Source organism: Danio rerio, chromosome 15 (genome assembly GCF_052040795.2).
Source record: "Danio rerio strain M-AB ecotype USA chromosome 15, GRCz13ab, whole genome shotgun sequence".
Classification (NCBI taxonomy): domain Eukaryota; kingdom Metazoa; phylum Chordata; class Actinopteri; order Cypriniformes; family Danionidae; genus Danio; species Danio rerio.
In genome coordinates, this window is record NC_141035.1 from 14,525,001 (window position 1) to 14,549,243 (window position 24,243).

At 36.7% G+C, this 24,243-nt stretch overlaps 1 protein-coding gene across 8 annotated transcripts in view; it reads right to left on the reverse strand.

Moving 5' to 3' along the window:
• Positions 1-12,464, reverse strand: part of dscaml1 (Down syndrome cell adhesion molecule like 1) — a 161,756-nt gene extending 149,292 nt beyond the window's left edge. For 4 of the 8 annotated variants that reach the window (XM_087283745.1, XM_087283744.1, XM_087283743.1 and 1 more), the window contains exon 1: positions 11,509-11,678. Coding sequence is in view for 4 of the 8 variants with exons in the window: in XM_087283738.1 (XP_087139864.1) it covers positions 11,509-11,758 (250 nt within the window). In the remaining 4 variants the exon portion in view is untranslated. Of the gene's footprint in view, positions 1-11,508 lie in introns of all 8 variants that reach the window. The other 4 variants (XM_087283741.1, XM_087283740.1, XM_087283739.1 and 1 more) reach the window with 2 other exon arrangements.
• Between the last annotated feature and the right edge of the window lie 11,779 nt (positions 12,465-24,243).

A 24,243-nucleotide genomic window follows, 5' to 3' on the forward strand; every position in this document is an offset into this window, starting at 1 on the left:
CACACACACACACACACACACACACACACACACACACACACACACACACACACACACATACACACACACACACACACTGTCTGGGTCATGATGGTGGGGGGAATCAGGTAATGGAGGGGGGAAGGGGGCAAGCTTAAGAGCAGAATGAGTTGCGATTTGTCATCCGCACCAACAGGTGACACTATTAACTTTTAGTTTAGTCTACTTGCATAAAGCATTCCCATTATCAGTTACGCACCCATCACTCATAGGACCACAAAACTTTTTGAGCCATTATGCTGTGCTGTGCAAAACGTTTGATGGATTCGTCTATAGAAATGTTTACATTTACTATTGCGTAAAACAATGTAATTCATTTCTATAGGAATTGGTGTCCCATGCTGGTTTTGCTAAAGCTCAAGGTGGTCACTAACTACTTGGTGGATTCTAACTTAAACAAACTGATGAAGCTTCATCTGTTACCACTCTTGGGTTCATTTGAGAGTGCCAAGCACCTTCATGCAGTAATGACTATGGGTCATGAAATTTGTGCCACTGAGCAACAGAAAGTCGCTTAGGATGCCTTTCCACTGCACATGACAAACGAAAAGCGGCATAATGGAAGTCGTTCATTTCTAATGGAGAGTAGTCTGGTAGTTGCGTGGAGTTCCCATCATGCTCATATGTGGAAAATTCGGATCTGATTTGAGCTGCGGATTCAAGAAAGTTATTTGAACTCGTGCGACTAGACTGTATGCAACTGGCCAACAGGATGCAATATATTTCAGTGTTGTTCAAGCAGATCTCTGTGCGCGAGATTTAACATTTTTACTTTTTTGTTATTTTTTAAATCCGAAAAAAAGTTTAAATTAAAAAAAAAACATTTCTACTCATAATGAGTAGTAAAAAAAAGATATGTTTTAATGTTGTTTCCACATTCCATCCAAAATGTTAGGCAGTCTATGAGTTTCTAGGATTCAATCATTTATTCAACTATGGTGAATGCATGGAGAAAAAAGGCTCTTGCTTTTGCACTCCTTTAATTCGGACACCACAAGAATTAGCTTTTACCCTTATGGTGAACGACAAAGCTGAAAATTCTGTGTGACTGCCACAAGGGGCATATTCAAACAGTTGTATCTGAATGACATGTGCAGTGGAAAGGTGGCTTTAGATTTAAAACAACCTCTGCGTGACCAGTGATACATATGTAATTTAAACCTGGTCCCTTTTAAAGTAGCTACATGCAGCTAACAATGTAAAATAACACCATAACTGCGCAGTTCCAATCTCTTGTATCCAAGCTGACAATTTACCACTAAGAGCAAGTAAATGAATGAAGTTGTTAAACTAAGCTTGATTCATACATCCTGGAAAAGTTCATTCCAGACCTCTCTGTGTCAACTAACTTGAGTTTATTCAATTTCCTTTAGCTTAGTCTCTTATTTATCAGGGGTCGCCACAGCGGAATGAACCACCAACTATTCCAGCATATGTTTTATGCAGCGGATGTCCTTCTAGCCACAACCCAGTACTGGGAAACACCCATACACTCTCATATTCACACACACCCTCACACTTTTACACTAATGTCAATGCCAATGCTTACCTAGTTTATTATACCACAAGTCTTTGTGGGGGAGACTGTTGGGGAAACCAGAGCACACAGAGAACACCCACGCGAACATGGGGAGAACATGCAAATTCCATACAGAAATGCCAATTGGCCCAGCCGAGGGTCAAACCAGCAACCTTCTTGCTGTCAGACAACAGTGCTAACCAGTGCTTTTTGATTACTGAAAGTTTTAAGAGTGATTTTGATTCAAAACTCCCTGGTCAAGCTTACAACTATTGTGCAGATTTAGGCTCAAAATACTTCCATACGCACTAGGCAATAGAAATGTGTCTCTTTTACAGTGTAAAGGTAAAACCTTCTATACCAAATTATCTGTGATATGTACCAACTGTTAAAGGGAGGATTGTTCACCAAAAAAATGAAAGCTCTGTCTTAATTAACTCACTCTTTACGTGTTTCAAACTTGACAGAGTTTCTTTCTTCTGTTGAAATCAAAACATATGTTAAAGACAACTTTAAACCTGTAATCACTGGCATCTATTGTATGTAAATCAATGGTCACAGGTTTTCAACTTTTATGATAAATAATTTAGTGTTCAACAGCAGAAATAATTCAACTGGTTTTGGATCCACTTGAGAGTAAATAAATAGTAAGTGATTTTTCATTTTTTGGAGAACTGTCCCTTTGATACCGATCAATTGAGAATTATTATTTCATTTAGAAGGTATAGTTTCAGACATATTTAATGATAATAAATTTAGTGCAAAGACACAAACTATGAATTAAAGCTCACCAAATAAATATAAAAGCATATAAACAATGGTACCCCCCCCCCCAAAAAAAAAAAAAAAAAAAAAGAATCTAAAATTGATCCATGTCTATTGGCAATTGTTTAGATGTTTAAGGATAGATAATCGATTATTCAGGGAAGAGAGAAATGAGAAAAAGCAATGGGATAACCCAATTTCTTCTCCTTTGTTCTGAGTTGACTTCCGTGTGAGGGCTAACGAAGCCCTGCAGCTCCTTGCCATTCTAGTTGCCATATGCCAAACGAGGGAAAGGGCTGAGAATGCTGAAACGCTCCATTAATGATGCCCGTTTTCCCTATCTATCTGTCTAACTCTCAAGATGGACGCGATATTCTCCACCCACTTCCTCAAACTGAAAAAAAATCCTGCTCAAAAAAAATGTCTTTGCTCATGATTTCTTGTTGTTTTTCCTTCCTCCTCGCCATCTCTCCCTATTAATCGCCTTCCATTTTTCGGTTTCCTCTTCATGTAGTCCTTCACATTTGCACAACACATGCATACATATATATATTAGTGGCTATTAAAATGGCATTTGAATATGTATTGCGGATAGGCTAAGCTATTGCCAATGGTAAGCCGCTATGCATAATGCAGCTCTCTCAGTCGCTCATCTGCATTTGCTTAGACACACACTCTCTCTCACTCAAGCACACATGTAGATCTTTACACCCTGTCCCCAAAGAAATCTACACCACGCAATCTTTCTTTTGATCACTCTGCCATCTCACCTACATAAACATGTCTAAAAGCAGACTTTGTGCATATTTTTGGGACACGCAACTGTTCGACAACATCGCCATTCAACCATCCATTTGCCTCCCAGCCTCTCAATTAATTTATTCGCAGATTGTTCAAGGGCCATTTCCGCTGTCAAACCTGTCTGTATCGCACTACAGTGCCGCATATATATATTTTTTAACAGCTTCCAGTGTCATAATGTTTTCTTTAACCCTTTAAAGGGATAGCTCACCCAAAAATTTAAATTACCACATCGCTTACTCTCCCTCGTCTGGTTTTAAACATTCATGAGTTAGTTTCTTTCTTCTGTTAAACACATATCAAAATATTTTGAAGAATGCTGGTTGCTGGGACCCATTACCTTCCATAGTAGAAAGAAAAATACTATGGAAGTCAATGCCAGCTACTAGCATTTTTCAAAATATCTTTTTTTTTTGCCTTCAAAACTGCTTTAATCCTTTGTGGCTTAGATTCAACAAAGTTCTGGAAATATTCCAGAATGTGAGTTCTCTGTTCCACCACATCCAAAAAATGCTCTATTGGACTGAGATCTTGTGACTGTGGAGGCCATTTGAGTACAGTGAACTCATTGTCATGGTAAAGAAACCCATCTGAGATGATTCACGCTTTATGACATGGTGCATTATCCTGCTGGAAGTGGCCATCAGAAGATGGGTACACTGTGGTCATAAAGGGGTGGAAATGGTCAGCAGCAATACTCAGGTAGGCTGTAGTGTTGACATGATGCCCAATTGGTACAAATGGGCCCAAAGTGTGCCAAGAAAATATACCCCACACTATTACACCACCACTACCAGCCTGAACCATTGATACCAGGCAGGATGGATCCATGGTTTTATGTTGTTGACGTCAAATTCTGACCCTACCATCTGAATGTTGCAGCAAAAATTGAGACTTATCAGACCAGGCAACGTTTTTCCAATCTTCACTTGTCCAGTTTTCATAAGCTTGTACGAATTTTAGCCTCAGTTTCCTGTTCTTAGCTGACAGGAGTGGCACCCGGTGTGGTCTTCTGCTGCTGTAGCCCATCCGCCTCAAGGTTGGACATGTTGTGCATTCAGAGATGCTCTTCTGCATGCATCGGTTGTAATGAGTGATTATTTGAGTTACTATTGCCTTTCTATTAGCTCGAACAAGTCTGGCTATTCTCCTCTGACATCAACAAGGCATTTGCGCCCGCAGAACTGCCACTCACTGGATATTTTCTCTTTTGTGGACCCTTCTTTGTAAACCCTAGAGATTGTTGTGCGTGAAAATCCCAGTAGATCAGCAGTTTCTGAAATACTAAGACCAGCCTGTCTGGCACCAACGACCATGCCACGTTCAAAGTCACTTAAATCATATTTCTTCTCCATTCTGCCCCTGTTAAACTGCTGCTGATCGTCTTGACCATGTCTACATGCCTAAATTAACTGAGTTGCTCCCATGTGATTGGCTAATTATAAATGTGCGTTAAAGAGCAGTTACTGTAGACAGGTGTACCTAATAAAGTGGCCGGTGAGTGTATATGGGCTGAATCTAAAAAAATAGATTAATTTAAACATTACTAAATTTAATTAGTTTGTTTAAATTTAGCCCAAATAAATTGTTTGCAACTACTTACCTTAAAGCTATTAGTAAATCCAATGACTTCTGTGTAATGTGTGGAAACGATGACAGGATTTTCATTTTTGGCTAAACCATCTCTTTAAAATGACTCAGGAGATTAAGCAAGAGAGAGAATGGCTGATTTTATTCCACCCTTGTTTTGTTTTTTTACACTCTTCCCCAGACAAGCCACTTATCAAACCGATAATCATTTATGCACGGCGCAGTCAAGGAAAAATCAATACTACAGGTGCTGAGTAACTTCCAGCTGAATCTAAAGTCAGACCTACAATGCATCCAGTTATAAATGGGCTTACGAAAAGGTGTTTGTGTGTGTGTGTGTGTGTCGGGCATTTCTTTATTGCTAGGCTGAGGACGACACATGTACACTTGTGTTTAGATTACATTTGTTCTGGTTTATTAGAGTAAATCTCGCCTGCCACTGTTGTCCCTGTGATTGTTCGGTGCTTTGCGTGAGTGAGCTTGAGTGGATTGGAAAGCAGTCACATGTAACCTCCCACATTGGTATGGCAATCTCTTTGAGAAGACTGACAGAAAAGAGCAAGAGTCGAAGTGGTTTATATGTTTGGTTATGTTATGAGCATTTTGGCATCTATCTTGTTCAGATTGCATAATGAATGAGATATGTAATGCGAGGTTCTTTCTAATCCATGTTTGAGGTGCACTAGGGTTCTCTCCACCCCCCTCCTTAGTTTCACCATCCTGCAGCGTCAGGGAAAAAATAAAACATTTCCCGCATTTGCAGAAGTAGCTCAGACTTCAAAGAGATGATTTGGGAGGTTGAGAGTGCGAGTCCTTTCCAATGCATTTTTTAAAAAGAGTCAATAAAATGTGAATTTGACAGAATCTCCTGTGTGGTGGGTAGTTTGTAATCTGTAGTTCATAAAATGCCTCTTTTCTGCTAACTCAAAGTGAGATACGTATGGCAATCTGCTACTGGAACAAGCCGTTTTGTGGTTCTATGTTTATAAAGTAAATGATTTGATAATAATAATTGATATGAAACCACAATTAGATTTATTACACTCTCTGAATGGAAGCATATCAGAGAGACATATGAGAACTGTTGTAACGCAAGGCATCATCAACATTTGAATCAATTGGAGAAAAAGCTATAATACTCACTGTACCCTAATGGACTGAGAAAGACCATTCAAATATATAATACATTTGCCGGTCAAAATTGAAAAAGAAAAATCATAATTTAAGTTGATTTAAATTTGATTTGTTGACATATCAATAGATTTTGCAAACATAATGAATAAGTGTCTTGTTGAATTTTATTCATTATACTGTGTTATTTATTAATTAAAATTGTATATTTCTAAATTACTTTAATTTTTAAGTCTTATCAAACTCTGAGGCAAAAAAAGTGTTGTAGAACAACATTTTGACCATGCACAGAATCTAGAATTTGAAAACATATTATAAAAGTTTTTTTTTTTTTTTTTTTTTTAAAGCATGAGCTTTGTCCCTCTTAGATGTGACTGGAATGGATGATTTTAGGGTTGAGGAGCAGGTTGGACAATGAATACACTGATGGCTGTGTTTATAGTGGTGTTTTGGACAAATTGTGAATTCAGCCAAAATGAAGCAAACAAAGAACCTTCTGATAATGTTTCCATATAGTTTGCATTTTTTGTAATTCAAATAAAAACAGATTTTTTTTTTGTAATCAAAATCGATGTTTAAGGAATCTGTTTACTTAAAGACAACTTTAACTAGCAGACAACATTCTGTCATTCATAATGTTTCCACAATGTTCTGGGAACCAAATTTTATTTATTTATTTTTTAGCTGAGGACTTTCTGAAGTGTTCATCAAGTCATTTTGTAAATTTTTGGCTCTAATATGTTGAGGATATATTTTCACTGTTACCATTAGCTACAACTAGGTGCACACGGAATCCTTGCGTGCAGAAATCTGCAGAATTCTGCAGATTTTTAGACCTTCTTCTCCCATCATTTAGCCTGTATACTTAATTCGTATTTATTAAAATTTTTAATGAATTTCACAAATTATTGTGATATAATAGCAATAGTTATAAAATGTCTGTGTGATTTATTTACAATACAGTTTGTAAAGTAATATTTTCTGTCTTTTAGTAGTTCTATTAGGAGACTTTTTTGCTGAATAAGTGGATCTAACTGGATTTGCATTGTAAACATTACATAAAAGTAAAAAAAAATTATTATTTTTTTTTTTCATGTATTAAATGTTTAGTTATTATGCTCCCAAAATCATTCTGCATAAATCCGCAGATTTTTTACAAAATTCTCTGCAGAAATAGCAAAAATGTTTGCAGATTCTGTCTGGCCCAATGCTGACCAGAACATAAGTCTACCTTTTGTTTAATTGTTTTTATCACCCTCATGTCTTACAACCCTATATGACTGTATTTGCTCCACCAAAGGTCTGACATACGTTAACATAATGACCAAGATTATTATTAATTAACGTTAATTATTAATATTATTTAACATAATGCTAAACAGAATGCTAATACATCCAACAAAGTAGTTTTTATATTAGAGATAAATTATGTGATTAATTATATTTATGATGTTTAAATCGTAAATCAAATTAATTTTCCATGTGCGTTAAATCCTTGACGATCATTGTAAAAGAAAACTCGAGCGGTGTACTGTTGCTATGGTTACCAATCTTCATGACTAGATTATCTTGTGGCTAAATCTCATCGTTACCAAAGATAGTTAAAGGTTTTGAAACATAACCCAAAGTTTACGTTTAGACTACATTTAAAAATAATACAATTAATAATTAAGACCTCAACCTTTAGGCTGGATAGTTTTGGATGGATTTCAACTCAAAAAGAGAAGTCAAACACTCATAATTCTACATTATGATATCTCCTGCCAAGTGATGCTCTGCGCACGTGGTGTCCGATCGGATGTAGCAGTAGCCGGCCGGGACCACCGGGTGCAGCAGGTGCTCCGAAGGCGCAGAGTGTTTGTTCACGCGCTTAACTCACCGGCACACGAGCTCTGAAAGGAGAACAGCGGTCACCTGTCGAAGCGGAACGCCGGAGTGACACGCAGATTTTTATTTTGACCGCACTTCAGCTCAAATGGCAGGTGGAGCAGCGGGGTGTGATTTTAGGTGCAGGGAGGGAAAAAAGTAGCACGGCTCATAACCCGGTAAATCTCGCTGGTTACATTCGTGACTCCTGTTTTCTTCTGAGTCTGAGTCTAAAGGAGTTTTTGATGAATGTTGCAGATAGTTCAAAGTATGGACTGTGGATATTCTGCATGCCTGGTGTAAACAGTTATGACTAATTAAAACAATTAAATGTCTATTGACTGTACATTTATTAATGTAGATAGTTTTTATCTATTAATTTATTTTGTCAAGGTTGCATATGTTACTTTATTGTTTGTTTTTTTTTTTTTGTTGTTTTTTTTAATCAGCTCAGCATCTCAACGGTTTCAAGAGGAAATTATAATAAAATAGGTTGTAGTAGTAATTTGACTAAAGTAGTCTATTTAAAACATTTTTCCTCCCCGCATGACCAGTAAAAAGTATAAATCTTCTTCACTTGACTATCAAAAACGTGAGGATAAATCATGATGGTTAAAAAAATACCTATGAGGTGACAAACCAGTTGAGTCTAAATCCTCTCATTCTCAAGTAGAAAAGTTCAAGTTCAGATTGCCTTACAGTTTGTGAGAGTAACGTGTTTATAACGGTGACTCATGCTGCGATCACACAAGGCTTTACTCTTTATTTTCATAGAGGAAAGAACGTATTATAATGAACAGTGTGTATACCGACAAATTACATGGAAAGAAAAGAGAAACAGGTGTATGTGACGAGTATAACGAAATGGAGAGAGAGAGAGAGAGAGAGAGAGAGAGAGAGAGAGAGAGAGAGAGAGAGAGAAATAAATGGAGTCCTTATGGCCAATGACCTGATTTACTTTTGGAGTGGGGGATGCGGCAGATCTCCTACTAATTGCGCAGCTGGGAAGAACAGGGGATTTGATGGGACGGGGGGAGAAATGAGACAAATTTTGCATATTTCTATGAGAGGGAGACCGGATTGGGATGAAGGTGTCCTGATGTGAGGAGCAGGTTTGACATTGCGAGCAGTTGGAGGTGAAATCTCATGAATGTTGGCAAACAATAATACCTAATATAAAATACATGCATATGTATCTGATGTGGTCTAATGAATACATTATTATTATTATTATTATTATTATTATTATTATTATTATTATTATTGTTGTTGTTGTTATTATATAATTCACTCTAAAAGGGCCTGATGTGCTGGACGTGGCAAGCTTTTTTCAATCACATTTTAATTTAGGCAAATGTTGAGGAAATCGGATCAGACCGGATAATATCGCAGCCACCACACAAATTTGACGACCTGACGACTGCTGATCCCTAAAATAAATATTGGACGGGCACAGATACACGCACGCGAACACACACCCTCTCACACACAGACTGCCTGCTATCCCTTTATTATGTAAATATTTCAAAAATAAAATTATTAAAGCTAAACAAATATGCTTTTTTAAAAATGACCTCACACTAAATGTGTACAGCCTATAAAACATCTGGATAATAATCTAATATTTTATATTCCATAAGGTCTGCAAAAGCCAACACAATTTAAAAATAAAGCTTTCAATAAACTGTAATAAAAGAGAAAGGAAGCCATGGATTGCATATTTCTATGAGGAAGTGTGTCCTGATGTCAGTTTAAGAATAATGGTTATACTATAGTTAGTATTAATAATAAAAATAATAATAATTTGAAACTATTTTTATCAAATTAAAATACAAGCGAAAAACAATGGAAATTTCCACATACAATACTGCAGCATCCCTGGGTACCTTTTCATTTCATTTGCTTGTATTTCCATAAAAAGACAAGCTTACCCTCGAGACGACAATTTACCCTGGATCCGGTTTCCCAGATCGGGGTTCAGGTGTGAAAGCAGGAGGGTAATATGCTTCAACTTGACCGGGTCACAATAATGCATAATAATGCATTTAAAATATATAATGATTTCTAAACCAAAACGACCAAAATATGTGCCTGTGACAACATATAATTATTTCGGAAAATTATGAAAAAATGTTTTTTATAGAAGAAATGTTTCTACATTCCTTGAAAGTGAAAAAGATGGAGGCGCGGCCCTCTCGAAAAAATACGCAGTCCTAATGCATATGCATGTATGATAATTGATGTGCGTTTTACATCTCCTATCGTCCATGTTATCAGAGATACATGATAAGAAATACACTGGAAATTTCAGAAAACACACTGCAAATATTGATTACTACAAAATAAAAGGAAAACATGGCAAAAAGAAGTTTGTTTGCGACCTCCGTATCCCGTTTTTACGCACTTTACGCCCTACTGCACCCTTCCTCCCCCATACAAGAACACACACAAACATTCACAAACACACCATTAATACACACCACAGTTCGTTTTCGCAAACATACACACTGGAAGAGAGAGAGAGGCAGAGAAGGGGGAGAGAATAATTCTGACCTTACATTCTCGACCAAATGACATTGTAAATTATAATATATACAAATTAGAAGTCTCAATTCTAAAGCATCAAAACTCAAGTGGTGTAAAACCAGATAAAGCATTCACATCTGAATTGTTTGCTAATAAATAATAAAAAGCCACACTTGACAAAACAAAGCCATTTCATAAAAAAATAATAATAAAAAAAAACAGGCGCATGTTTTGAAAAGGGATTTATCCACAAAATATGTGTTACAATTTCAGGAGGAAAAAATATGAGGGAAACTGAAAGCATATATCCAAGGCTGGAGGATGAGGAAAGGAGGGGTTTGTATGCTGTGAGGTGTCAAAAACAAAATTGTTGAGGAGACATCTAGACAGAAATTGATGCGTTGAACTAACCGAATTAGCAAATAAGCAGCCTCAATTATAGTCATAATAAGTCAAATCTTCGTTTTTTTTTATTTCTACAAATTCAAATGTGCCATATCAAACCCACCATCAACACAGTCAAACCAGGAATCTGTTGGCATAGAAAATGGAGGACCACTAATTGCACCAGTGCTAATTGGAAATGAGGCTGCATATGCCATTCTGTTTTTCACAGGATCTATGCAGATATATTCATCCCCTACCACAGAAACCTGCACTTTTATTGCAAAACCCTTTTTTCTAAAAGCTTTATTCAGAAGATTAATATAAACAACAAACAGTAGACATATTCAAACCCTAGAAAATTAGCATTTTTTTATTCTAGCCCAGTAAAAAAAAAAAAGTATACCCAGACAAAACAAATTCACACCTCACCAACAAACTCTACTTTTCTACAAAGAAACACAAACAGAAGGCCAAAAGTAAGACAAATACACAAGACCGATGCAAAATATCTACTCCCGTTCTACATATTCATAACTCAACAGCATATTCATATCTTGCATACAAATCATGCTATCTCCCCCATCTTTGCGCACGGGAACATGCAGATCCTACAGCCTCATAATCTTCCGTTCTTCGTTAATTACCAACTACAAAAACGATTTTACACATTTTATGCGACCGAAAAAAACATTTTCAACGAAGTTGCGTTAGTTTTGCAGAGAAAGTTTATAAAATCCTAAAACGAGAGCGCACGATGGATTTACGCTAAATAACCATCCACTGTACTTGCACATTTCTACTTCATTTAAGTTAATATGCTGCACAGATACACATCAACATTATAAAGTAATAAAAAAGCCGCAATAAATAAACTCACTACATACCTTCTTGAAAAGAATACAGCAGGAGTAAAGTTACCAGCCACATGCCATAAATAGCAGGTATATTTCTCAGGAATGTTTTGCAATCCCGACGTGTGCACCGTGCAGTATTTGGCCAGGCTAGGCTCCGTGCAGGAGTGGTGACGATGCTCCCCGGCGATCTCTCCAGCCCTAGTCCCGGACTCTCCAGCACCGAGAAGCAGGGAAGACTTTGGTCCCGCCTCTCGTACCCTCCCATCCGCGGGACCGTCATTCGAGCGGCCCCTCCTTCGGTAGTCTAATGGTACGGCGGGATGGAGAGGTGCTGGTGCGGGGCCAGAGTGAGACGCGAAGAGGACGGCGCGCGGAGTTTTGTTGGTGGGGGTGGGTTGAGTGCATTCGAGAGGACAGGACTTAATGTGTTGTTGTTGTTGTTGTTGTTGTTGTGAGCGGTCCACGTGGCTGGAGACAGCAAGGGCATTCTGTGGCACCCAGTGCGCACCTGGGAACTAAATGACTGCTTTTTACGCACGACGGATCTTTTTATTTGTATTTTCCGCGGTATCAGTGGCTTACCTTTTACCACCAGCAACTGTGTATCGGTGTGACGCTGCTGAAAAAGAGGAAGAAGCGACTTGTCTCAAAGTCTGTTTGCTGGGTTTGTGCACTTTTCCACAAACCAGACCGGGAATTTAGCTTGACCAGGCTGGGAAGCCAACTTAAACCAGATAAAGTCCGCATCTTGTCTCTTTTCCCCATGGTTGAGCGTGTTCATTTTAAAAGTAAAGTGCGTGTAAATGTTGTTCATTCTTCATCAATGATCGTTTAATGACACGCGTGTGTCCTAGAGACACCGCACGAGACCCATCACGCGCTTTCTATGCATTAACATATGCGAACGAGCGAGAACGCGCGCTTCAGAGGCGCAGCGTGGAATGTCTGAATCGCCGGCATTGTTCCGCGCTCAAAATGAGAGGAATGACATGAGAGGGGCGTATCGTGTATTGTCTAGAGTGGTGGATAATGCTCACAGACCACCCTGGCGGCTTTATCTTCTGGTGACTAGAGCGGCTTTTTTCACAATTCAAGTCTGTAAAATTCAATTCATGTATAATATGTTTTAAATTCTGTTAATTTTAAGCGAGCTTGGATGAACGAACTATTATTCAAATCACATTTAATAGAGACTGTTCTGTAGAAATTGGCAAGCCCTTCATTTAAACAGAAGAGCTAAAGCCGTGTCATGGATTTCTATGGATTGTTTTGACAATGATATGTAACAATGCCAGAGTGGGCTATATGTCTGGGTGCAAAATTACAGTATGGCACACTACCCCCCGGGGCAACTTAAGAAATGACAACAATGTGTAGAGTGATAGTCTGCTACCAATGGATACAATGGCTTGATGGTTCCGCTCCAGCGCTTCTAGCTTTACACTCCCACATCCTCTTTGGGTAATTATTGAACTGTAACTTGCAGTACTGCTATTGATTATAGCCTATGTGCAGCCCTGTCAGAGAATCAGCCAATAAAGAAATCCATCACACTGACATGTGATTCCACTCACACACTGACATCAGTGTAGGCTATCCTTACTCAGCCCCAGACATGGGATGTGCTGAGCCAGTTTGGATGATTTCAGTGGAATAATCATTAGTGAAGTTCTGTTCTCAAGCCTGAATCCTTCCTCCTGGGTTCAGGCGGACAGGTTGAAGTGATATCATATATGATTACTCATAAGTTGTGACCACAGAAATCTGCATAACTATTGTTACATTTGCATAATTTCTGAATGATAATTTACATATGCACATTATATTTTTGTTAATTTTATTATGCTTATTTTATTATGTGGTTTTATTAAAATAAATAACAATAAATCATATTATTCTGTTGCCCAACTGTGGATGGATTTGTTTGACACTTTCATTTAAACATCTACCAGGCCTTAGGTTCAATTTTGTGGAACCATACAAACCCTTTAGCTTCCAGGGCTAGAATAATTTGTCAGTTTGCTAGAGTCTTCTAAATGTTCACGTTAGTATCTATATTTTAGTGTGGCCAGAATATTATGGTAAGGGTACTGTCACAGTGGCAACATTTTTGATAAAATGATCTGCCGACATCCTCCAAAGTCCTGCCTCATTTAAAGTCTTAATCAGTCCACATGCCCTTAGTGGTTAAACCTAAATATTATGAAGACAAAGGAATACTTTTATGTACACATATAACAAAAATAATCACTTGATTCAACAGTTTATTTTTCTCAGTGTCAGTATAGGGTGCGAGCACTGTGCCTTGATGTATACCCCCCAGATGCCCACACATGACTTCCTCTGTTTGTAACAAAGCACAGGCACAACATGCATAATGCTTGTGAACGAGAGCCCTATACTGACACTGAGAAGAAAAAAGCCTTTATTTTAGGTTATTGTGCCCACATGTACTCTCATAACTTGATAACAGAAATGCTGAAGGCAAATTGTCTGTTTTAAGCACTTGATTTTGGGGTATTGTTCTAGACTTTGAATGAAATGGGCCAATTGGTGTCTATGGAGGATAATAGAGCTCTCAAATTTCATCTAAAATATTTTAATTTGCGTTCCAAAAAGGTACGAAGATCAATGCAAAGGTCAATAACAGAATAAAAAACAGATTTTTTTTTGTATGTGTGTGTGAACTAACTCTTTAAAAGTGTGACATGGTGGCGCAGTGAGAGTGCTGTGGCCTCACAGCAGGAAGGTTGCTGGTTCGAGCCTTGGCTGGGTCAGCTGGCATTTCTGTGTGGAGTTTACATATTCTCCCCGCGTTCACGTGGGTTTCGTCCAGGTGCTCCAGTTTCCCCCACAAGTTCAAAGACATGCGGTACAGGTGAATTGGGTTGGCTAAAATTGTGCGTATTGTATGTGCGTGAATGAGAGTGTGTGGGTGTTTCCCACTGATGGATTGCAGTTAGAAGGGCATCCCCTGCTTGAAACATATGCTGAATAATTTGGTGGTTCATTCCGCTGTGGCGACCCTAGATTAATAAAGGGACTGAGCCAAAAAGAAAATGAATAAATAACTCTTTAAAAGCAGACATTCCAGTTTGAGACCCTTCATGTTTGGTACTGAGATAGGTTTCCATCACATTTAGTTATGACCCAATGACTAATTTGTTCTCTTTTTTGACCTTTTGCTCAAATAGTGTGAAATAAGCACACTTATGAACACAAAATGAGACGATTATATAGAGAGAAGCAGCTTCATATTTAGCCACAAGATTATGCCGAAGGTTTAGGTGAGCATAGTGCTTTTTTCACCTTCAAACCAAACTTATGTTTTAAATTATGTCTGTATAGTGTTCTTAAGTATCATGTACTATTGTAATATTTATGAATGGAGTCAGTAGACAGAGAAGTGGTGGTCTTTTGTTGTTGTTTGAACTCACTCGATCACATGGAAGCAATGCAGTCTAAAGCATTTTTTTGTCTACCTTGAAAGTAGTTGAAAATGAAAAAGCTTAATACTATAATTTTGTGATTGTATTGACAGAAATGTATCTTTAAACCTTGGGATTCATTGAATGATTGAGTTGTTCTTTTGGTTAAAAGGTGGCAACAATACCTTGGAGTAGAGGTCTGCACAGGACTGATTTTTTTACTCCCCCTCCAGCCAGATTTTATTCCGCACCCGACCACTCCTGCTGTATAATTAGTCTTTGTTCACCCACTGCCCACTTAGAATAATATTCTATATGACCCAAACCCATTAAATTTAGATTTGGTTTCCAAAGTATCACGCTAAAATTGGGTACTGCCAAAAGAGAGAGATAACAGATTAAACTGTAGGTTGTGCAAAGATTGTAGGCTAATTGTCAGTTTTGTTTTGCCTATTTGTAAGGAGACATGAGTGCCTCCTTAAACCTTAGGTTCCAGTCTTTTGAAGCTGGTCACTCACCAGATGCGCATATTACAGTTGGAAGTAAAAATTTGCCGGGCGAGCACATTCGCTATTTAAAATGAATCTATTCAAATGGTGCTCTGTAGCACAGCAGACATATGAACAGTACCTTAAGTTGTAGATGGGCGCTGCAGACAGCTGCCAACTTGCAGCGCTGGTGTGCTTACCCTGATAGAAATATATGTTTAGAATTCTAAAATGGATGGCGCTGCATGGCGCAACCCCTTTGACTACTAAAAGGTACACTTTGAGGTGTTATCACCACACAAAGGGTAATATTTTTTTCCGTTTGAAAAAACTTTTGTACATCAGACTTGCCTGATATGGTTTTCCTAAATAATTTCCTAAAGAGTGAGGAAATCCCAGATATGCTGTTGCAAAATATTGTCGGTACTCAGAAGCACTATATTGTTCAATCAGAGAAGCCCGCTTCCGTGCAAATTACACCAGTGTTACCGACCGCTACTGCATTTTATTTGGAAATTTATTAATTTGCTACAAGAAATTTGGTCAGTTTTCATGGTACAGCCACCTCTACCTCAAAAGGTCACTGGTTTTTTTTTTTTTTTTTTTTTGTCTTTATAATGATTGGACAATATTTTAGGAGATGGGGGCAAGATTTGGAAAGAACTCTGGACACTGAAGCGCAATATCGCTATGTCGGCTATCATCATTGACACCTTAAAGAATCACTTGACCACACACCTTACAGGTGAGTCCATCAATAAGCTTAATATCACAAGGAAGTGTAACTATTTTACATAATGTCAGAAAAGTGTTCAATTTGTACAAATTTTAAATAAATTAAGGAAGTTTTGCCCCCAAATCCCACTTCTAACCATAACCCTTATAGAGAGTTGAGCAAACCGTTTACATTTATGCATCCATCAGATGCTTTTATCCAGCGTGACTGGTACCCTTGCACACCCACCCAGGGAGTAGTTAGGGTTTGGTGCCTTGCTCATGAGAATTACCTCAGCCGTGGTATTGAGGTTGATCCCACCAACAAATCCTGCTGGTACCGGGGCAGGAGCCTGCAACCTTTAAATCACAAGTCCAACTCTCTAACCATTAGGCCATGGCTGTTTATCATAATAATAAAAAAGTAGACATGAAATTAAATCATATGAATTTGTACAAATAGATTAGAAGAGTCCAAGTAAAGACAACTTTCAAATCCCTTACAGGACAGAGAACAAGGAGTCAGAAAAAAACATGGTCTCAACTACGAAATGCTCTTGGACATTAGATCATAAAGGTTTACCTTGGCACACTGGAATTTTCCTATCCTACTTTTGAAATTCAGCAGCATGTACTAAAGTGTGTTGGTCTGGGCACAAGTTTGTATTGAAAAGAAGAAGCAGTGAAGAGAGCAGTTGAGCAGATCTGCCGGACTCTTTGTTTTCTACAGAGGCCTCTTTCTCTTTCTTTCTGTTTCTCTGTACATCTCCTCTCAACTCAGTTATGTAACAAGTGGAAATATTGAAGATGGAACACTACCCTTACCCTCCCACACACTTATGGTGAAACACACACTCGAATTAAAGTACAAGCCAAAACACTGGCTGAAAGAAATCTGGAACTGTGTATATATGTGCATCAGAGAGGAAGTGACCACTGACTTGCAAACAGGCAGCTACAGTAGAAATCATTGCTAATACAAATCATCTGCATCACTTTCTCTCTCGTCTGTTGCCTGGAGAAAAGCAGAGCGAGAGAGAGAGTAGGAAGGAAAGAGAGAGAGAAAGAGAGAAAGCGGAGAAGGCAGAAGCGGGTGGGCTAATGAGAACGCTAATGCTAATACGCAAACAATCAGAGTCCCCCCTCAGGCCACGGCTACATGGTAGAATCATATTAACTCTAATGTATCTGGTATTAATGCAGAAAGCTGGCTCCCCAGCCCAATGCCTGCAAGGTCATCGAGGGTAGAGGGTGGTAGTGGAGCGAAAGGGAGGGCGCAAGGGTTGGCGCATATACCCACCTCAGCCAAACGCAGGTAATGGGAGGGCACTCGTTTTTTTTTTTCCGTAATGGTGGCCAACGCACCCTGTTTCTCCGAGCTCCCCCTGCAGTATGGCCGCCTTTTAGAACGCTCTATTGCAGAGTAGATCCAAAATGGCGGCCGAGGAGGCCCAGATGGGGAGCTGCTTTGGTTTAGCATGGCGGCGCAGCAACTTGCCCAGTTTTAGCTGGAGCTACACTGGCGCTAATTAGCCAGCTCGATACAGAACCGTACGCCCTGTTACGCTTGGCAGCATTAGTCAAATGAGTCAGTGAGCTGCACCAAGTCAGTCAGCCAGCCGAGGGAGGGTCCCACACATCTGCGTCTGCGCACCAGTCTGTTTTTTTTTTTTTTTTAAACCAGACCTAATGTTTTTATTTTGGGATTTATGATTTTTATTGGCGCACTAAGGAGGGTGTCTGTTTTGCGTTAGCGGAGACGAGACTGTTGAACCCGATGTTTGGGGATGAATTTGGTGTACTGGAGGGTGGGTGTGATAGTGTCTGTGTGCATGAGGGGGAAAGTGAATGAACGTGTATGGAAACAGAGGATATTTCTGGAGCTCTCTCTCTCTCTCTCTCTGCAGCCTGTTGAGGGGGGGGAAATCAGGGGGAAGAGGAAGGTGGTGAAGCGAGACGTCAGGGGGGTGTTAATTTATTCAAATGAGCATGGGAGGATAATGAGAGAGAGAGAGAGAGAGGGGAAAGAGAGGAATGGGGGGTTGGTTATTTCGCTTTGCAAATCTCTCATCTCCTGATCTTCCTTCTTTTTTTTTTTCATGTGTTTATCTTACAAGAATCTATCGCCATTATGGATGGCAGGAATGGTAGGCAAGAACTGGAGAATAGGATAGGTCGGGAAAAGGTGAAGGGATTTGTGGTCTGAAGATGGTATTTGAAAAATTATGTTATCATTTCTTCATGATTTATAGTTACTTATAATACAATTTTGAACTTAAGTTTCTTTGGTTTTACTGGATTTATAAGCAAATAAAATTGTAATATTTGTTTTATTCTATAAACATCTGAGAACATCTTTTAATCAAAAATAAATATTTTGAGCTACTTCTTCATTTTAGAAAGTCTTATTTGTTTTATTTTGGCTAGAATAAAAGTAGTTATTATGTTTTTAAAAAACATTTTAAGGTCATAATTATTAGCCCTTTTAAGCTGTATATTTTCTCGATAGTCAACAGAACAAACCATCATTATACATTAGCTTGCCTAATTACACTAACCTGCCAAGTTAACCTAATTAACCTAGTTAGGCCTTTAAATGTCACATTAAGCTGTAGAAGTGTCTTGAAAACATCTAGTAAAATATTATTTACTGTCATCACGTCAAAGATAAAATAAATCAGTTGTTAGAAATAAGTATTTAAAACTATTATGTTTAGAAATTTGTTGAAAAAAATCCTCTCCGTTATACAGAAATTGGGAGGAAAAAATAAACAGAGGGGATAATAATTCAGGTGGGGGCTAATATTTGTGAGTTGCTAAAACTGGAAAAAAAAGATGAAGAAAGGAGAAACTTGGTCCCACTTTATATTGTGGCCTTAACTAATATGTACTTACATAAGAATTAATAGTTTGTTACAATGTACTTATTGTGTAAATACATGTATTTACTGTGTACTTATGCTTGATTAAATACATGTATGTAATTACATCTGTAATTAACTTTTGTAATTGCATTTGTAAATACACTGTTGACCATCCCTTACACCTAAACCCACCCTTCATCCTACCCATGCCACCAAACCTGTCCATAACCCAACCTCTATCCCAACTCAAAAGCACCACAGGTGTTCTCAAATACATTATAAACACAGTAAGTACATGGTATTTATTTTTTTGATGTAAGTACATAGTAGTTAGGGACACTTACCATAAAGTGGGACCAGAAATTTTTTTGGTCTGAAGATGGCATCTAAAAAAAAATCGCATTATTTTTTCATTCGAACATTTCGGATTTATAATTTCTTTCTTAATATAATAAGATGTTGAGACCGCTCAAGTTTACTGATAAGTTTCTTTGTTTTTACTAGATTTATTAACTGTGGATTTGAATAAAATTGTAACATTTGTTTTATTCAATAAACGTCTGAGAACATCTCTTCTAAATTTCTAAACGAAAATAAATATTTCAAGCTATTTTTCTCTTCATTTTAGAAAACAACACAATTTATGACAACTTATCATATGATGTGAAGGGAAATTCAACAAATATTGTCTTTTTTACACTTCTGAAGTTAAAAGATTCTTATGGTTGTATAAAGTTAGATTTACTGTATGCATAAACATAAACATTGCATATATTACGTATTTTATGTAGACACACAAAAATAATAATAAAGATTTAAAGTTTATATTTATTATAATGCCCAAATTTACATCATAAATCACGAGAAACTGAGAATTGTCATGTAGTTTTATCTATCTATCTATCTATCTATCTATCTATCTATCTATCTATCTATCTATCTATCTATCTATCTATCTATCTATCTATCTATCTATCTATCTATCTATCTATCTATCTATCTATCTATCTTTCTATCTTTCTATCTAATCTATTCATCCATCCATCCATCCATCCATATTTATGCAGATAAAAAAAAAAATCATGAATTTCTCATCATTTAAAAACAATGAGTGCCTGCACAGGCTTATCTTACCACAGAGGACAGTGTATGATCTTTTATATCCTTGCAAATCAATTTAATCGCCTGCAAATCAATTTAATCGGAACATTCTTATCACAAAATGGAATCTTCCTCTTGATCACTCAATGCTGATGAGGTCAAAACTGGAGGATTTTTTCCCTCTTTGGACTTGGGTGTGTATAAGAGAGTAGGTTTATGATAACGATATGCAGTTTATTTGAATGAATTAGAATACTTACTGACATCTAGTGGGATAACATAACAATGCAGGGAGGAAACGTTCATCTTCCATACAACATAATACAATAATTTAGTCGATCTAAAAATGATTATACAGGGGTGACAAATGCGATTTCCCGTCAAATCAACAAGACCTCCCATCAAAACAAGATAAGATAAAAAACAGTGATTCTATGTGATTACAAAGCGTATTGAAAAATTGTAATGATGTTTCAAATGACATTTTATAAAAATAAACTGCAAAAATAAAAGTGAAATGGTCTACTGTTCCATTAATTTTCAGCATAACACATTTATTTATTTATTTATTTATTTATTGTATTTATACTATTGTATCTATGTATACTCGTAGTACCAAATCAATCACTGGTCATACATTTATCATATATATTACAGTGACCATATATTTTAAATGAGTAAACACTCCGCTGTCGCAACTGCCTCGCATGGTTCAGGATTGGTAGAGCTACGCATCGATGAATTGGCTCTTCAGTGTTTGAACTCTCAGTAATGATTAAATCACACTGAACTGAGCTAAACTGAACTGAAATGAACTTAAACACTAAAACCTGAACCACACTGTTCCAGTTACTGAACCACACTGTTCCAGTTACTATGACCATTTATGTGAAGCTGCTTTGACACAATCTACATTGTAAAAGCGCTATACAAATAAAGCTGAATTGAATTGAATTGAATTGAATTATAAAATGTTTATAAATACATCAACCTAGTAAAGAATAGGGGCAAAGTATGAAGATTTAAACTGCAGTCTATTGTATTTTGTGACTGTACTGCACTGTAAAACCAAAAAAGTTAAGGTAAATCAAACCATTTGAGGAAACCGATTGCAACAAACAAGTTCAAAAACTACTCCTAATTAGTACTGTGAACTTAATCATTTGAGTAAATGAAGCAATTTGAGCACAGTAAATAAATGAAGAACCCAATAAATGAAGAAAACTCAAACCAACTGAGTACTGTAAAACTCAATAGGTAAAGGCAACTCAAACTATTTGAGGAAAAAAAAATCTATATGAGAACTAAAACTTACTTAATTTAAGTTGAAGTAATAAGGTATTGACTCATGATCTTTAATCCAGGGGTCACCAAAATTGTTCCTGGAGAGCCGGTTTCCTGCAGATTTTTAGCTCCAACCCTATCAAACACACCTGAACAAGCTAATAAAGGTTTTAGCTACACTTGAAAATCCAGGCAGGTGTGTTGAGGCAAGTTTGAGCTAAACCCTGCAGGGACACTGGCCAGGACCGAGATTGGTGTCCCCTGCTGCCCCCCAGCAACTATAGTTGCCAAAGTGCATAGTTGCTATTTTTCTTTTATAAGTAATTTTCAACATGGTATACATGTTTAATTTTTCAATGTCATAAAACATTTCAAGAAAGAAAAAAAGGGATTGATTGAATGTGACGCTATCAACTTACTACACCTAATTGATGCAAAATGGAGGCAAACCCTTCCAAATTAATGCAATTTTCATATTACTAAAAGTTATTTTTGTTCACAAATATATATATATATATATATATATATATATATATATATATATATATATATATATATATATATATATATATATATATATATATATATATATAACATAATCATTAAGGTCTCTAGATTCATCCAAACAAAACAAATCTTTCAACAAATCTATAGTTTTTTCTATATACTTTGTCAAAATACATAAAAAAAAAAAAATATATATATATATATATATATATATATATATATATATATATATATATATATATATATATACACTTTGGCAACCATAGTTATCGATGGGCAAAAGCCTTGTAAGTCTATAAATCATGAAATATTGTGTTTATAAGTTAATAAATATGGGTTATTGGTCTTGTGTAATGATTTGTGCTTTCATAATACCCCTTCTAAAAATACCTTAACCCTTTAATTGATATCTTTACTTTAAATAGACTGTTTGATACATCATTTGAGACACAGCAAAGTTTTCAGTGTAAAAGTAACTTCTCACACTGGTCCCACTCCCACAAAAAGAATTAAAGTAACACTGGAGCTTAAAGTGCTGATTGAACAGAGAATAATAAACTCCTGCTGTTAAAAAGCAGAATCACTGAAGAAGACACAAACTAAAACTAAATTCAGTCACAACCTTGGGCCCTGCTGTACCCACAAACATAGTTATTGTCTAAATCACCGCTTTTTCTACAAAGTTTGACTGTTCATCCACAAACACTGTAACCCAAATATTTGAAACTCTTGTCAGGGTGAAGATTTCAAAAGTGACAGGGTCTGTGTTTTTATAGAAAATGGAGAAAAAAACACTTTTTTCTTTACAAAAATAACATGTGGACATGGTGTCAGAATAAAAAAAATTGGAAAACTCATTAAATCTCTCAAAATCTCAGCTCATTAGGATCATTAAACATCTCCACAAATAGCATTAGCAGCTTCACTTATTACTATCGTGTTTAACTATTTTGTTGTCATATTTGCAAAAAATACTTATTTGTTTGACATCACCATTGTGGAAAGCAGTATTTACTTTACTTGGGCTCTTTGAGTCATGATTTATGTAATGTTTTTTTTTGACTGCTGTATTTATGCAGTGGGGGTTCATATCAAATGATTTTCGAGCTTTAAGCTTAATAAATGTGTTTGTAATATGAATTAATCTGTTGAAAGCAGTTGTTTTGAGTTAGAATGCCAAATGTTCTACATTTTAGTGAGTCTCTTTTGTTCATAACGTATTCCACTCTTCTTGTTTTTACTCTAATAATATTAATAATAATAATAATAATAATAATAATAATAATAGGTGACGCTGTGGCGCAGTGAGTAGTGCTGTCGCCTCACAGCAAAAGGGTCGCTGGTTCGAGCTTCGGCTGGGTCAGTTGGCGTTTCTGTGTGGAGTTTGCATGTTCAACCTGTGTAGGTGTGGGTTTCCTCCGTCCAAGGAGGAAGAAAAAGTCCAAAGAAATGTGGTACAGGTGAATTGGGTAGGCTAAATTGTCCGTAGTGTATGAGAGTGAATGAGTGTGTATGGATGTTTCCCAGAGATAGGTTGCAGCTGAAAGGGCATCTGCTGCGTGAAACATGTGCATGATAAGTAGGCAGTTTATTCCACGGTGGCGACCCCTGATTAATAAAGGGACTAAGCTGAAAAGAGAATTAATAATAATAATGATAATAATAATAATAATAATAATAATAATAATAATAATAATAATAATAATAATAATAATAATAATAATGATACAAAGCAAAATAAACTAACATATAAGGACACAGTAAAATATGTAAAATAATACATAAATTAATACATAAAAACACAGTAAACATAAAATAAATAAATGGATACGTAAAGAAAAATAAGCATACATTCAAATGTAGTAAATTAAAGAAATAAAAATACATTATAATGTGGTATAAATAAATAAATAATAAGTAAATATAAACAAACAAACACTCTACGCTCCCAGAAATAATGGTACGCGACCTGTTACTGGGGTGGTACCTTTTCAGAAGGTACACATTTGTACGTAAAGAGTCTATATTCATACCTCAAAAGTATATACCTAAATTTTTTAAGAGGAAGACTTTTATACTTTTAGATACTAATATGTATCCTTCAGGTATTAATATGGACTTTTAAGGTACGAATGTGTGCTTTTTGGAAAGGTACCACCACAGTGACAGCTCACTTTATTTCTGAGAGTGTCGGATTTTAATGTTATATCTGATATTACAGTATTTGTTCAAAATGACATTCACATTTTGATTTCATTAAAACAAAAAAAGCTTTTACATTTTTGTCTCATTTTTTCCTTTAAAAAAGTAGTTCCCCATGTCATGCAGTAAAGAATGCAAAAATATATAAAGCTCAATAACTCAAAACCCCTCAATACA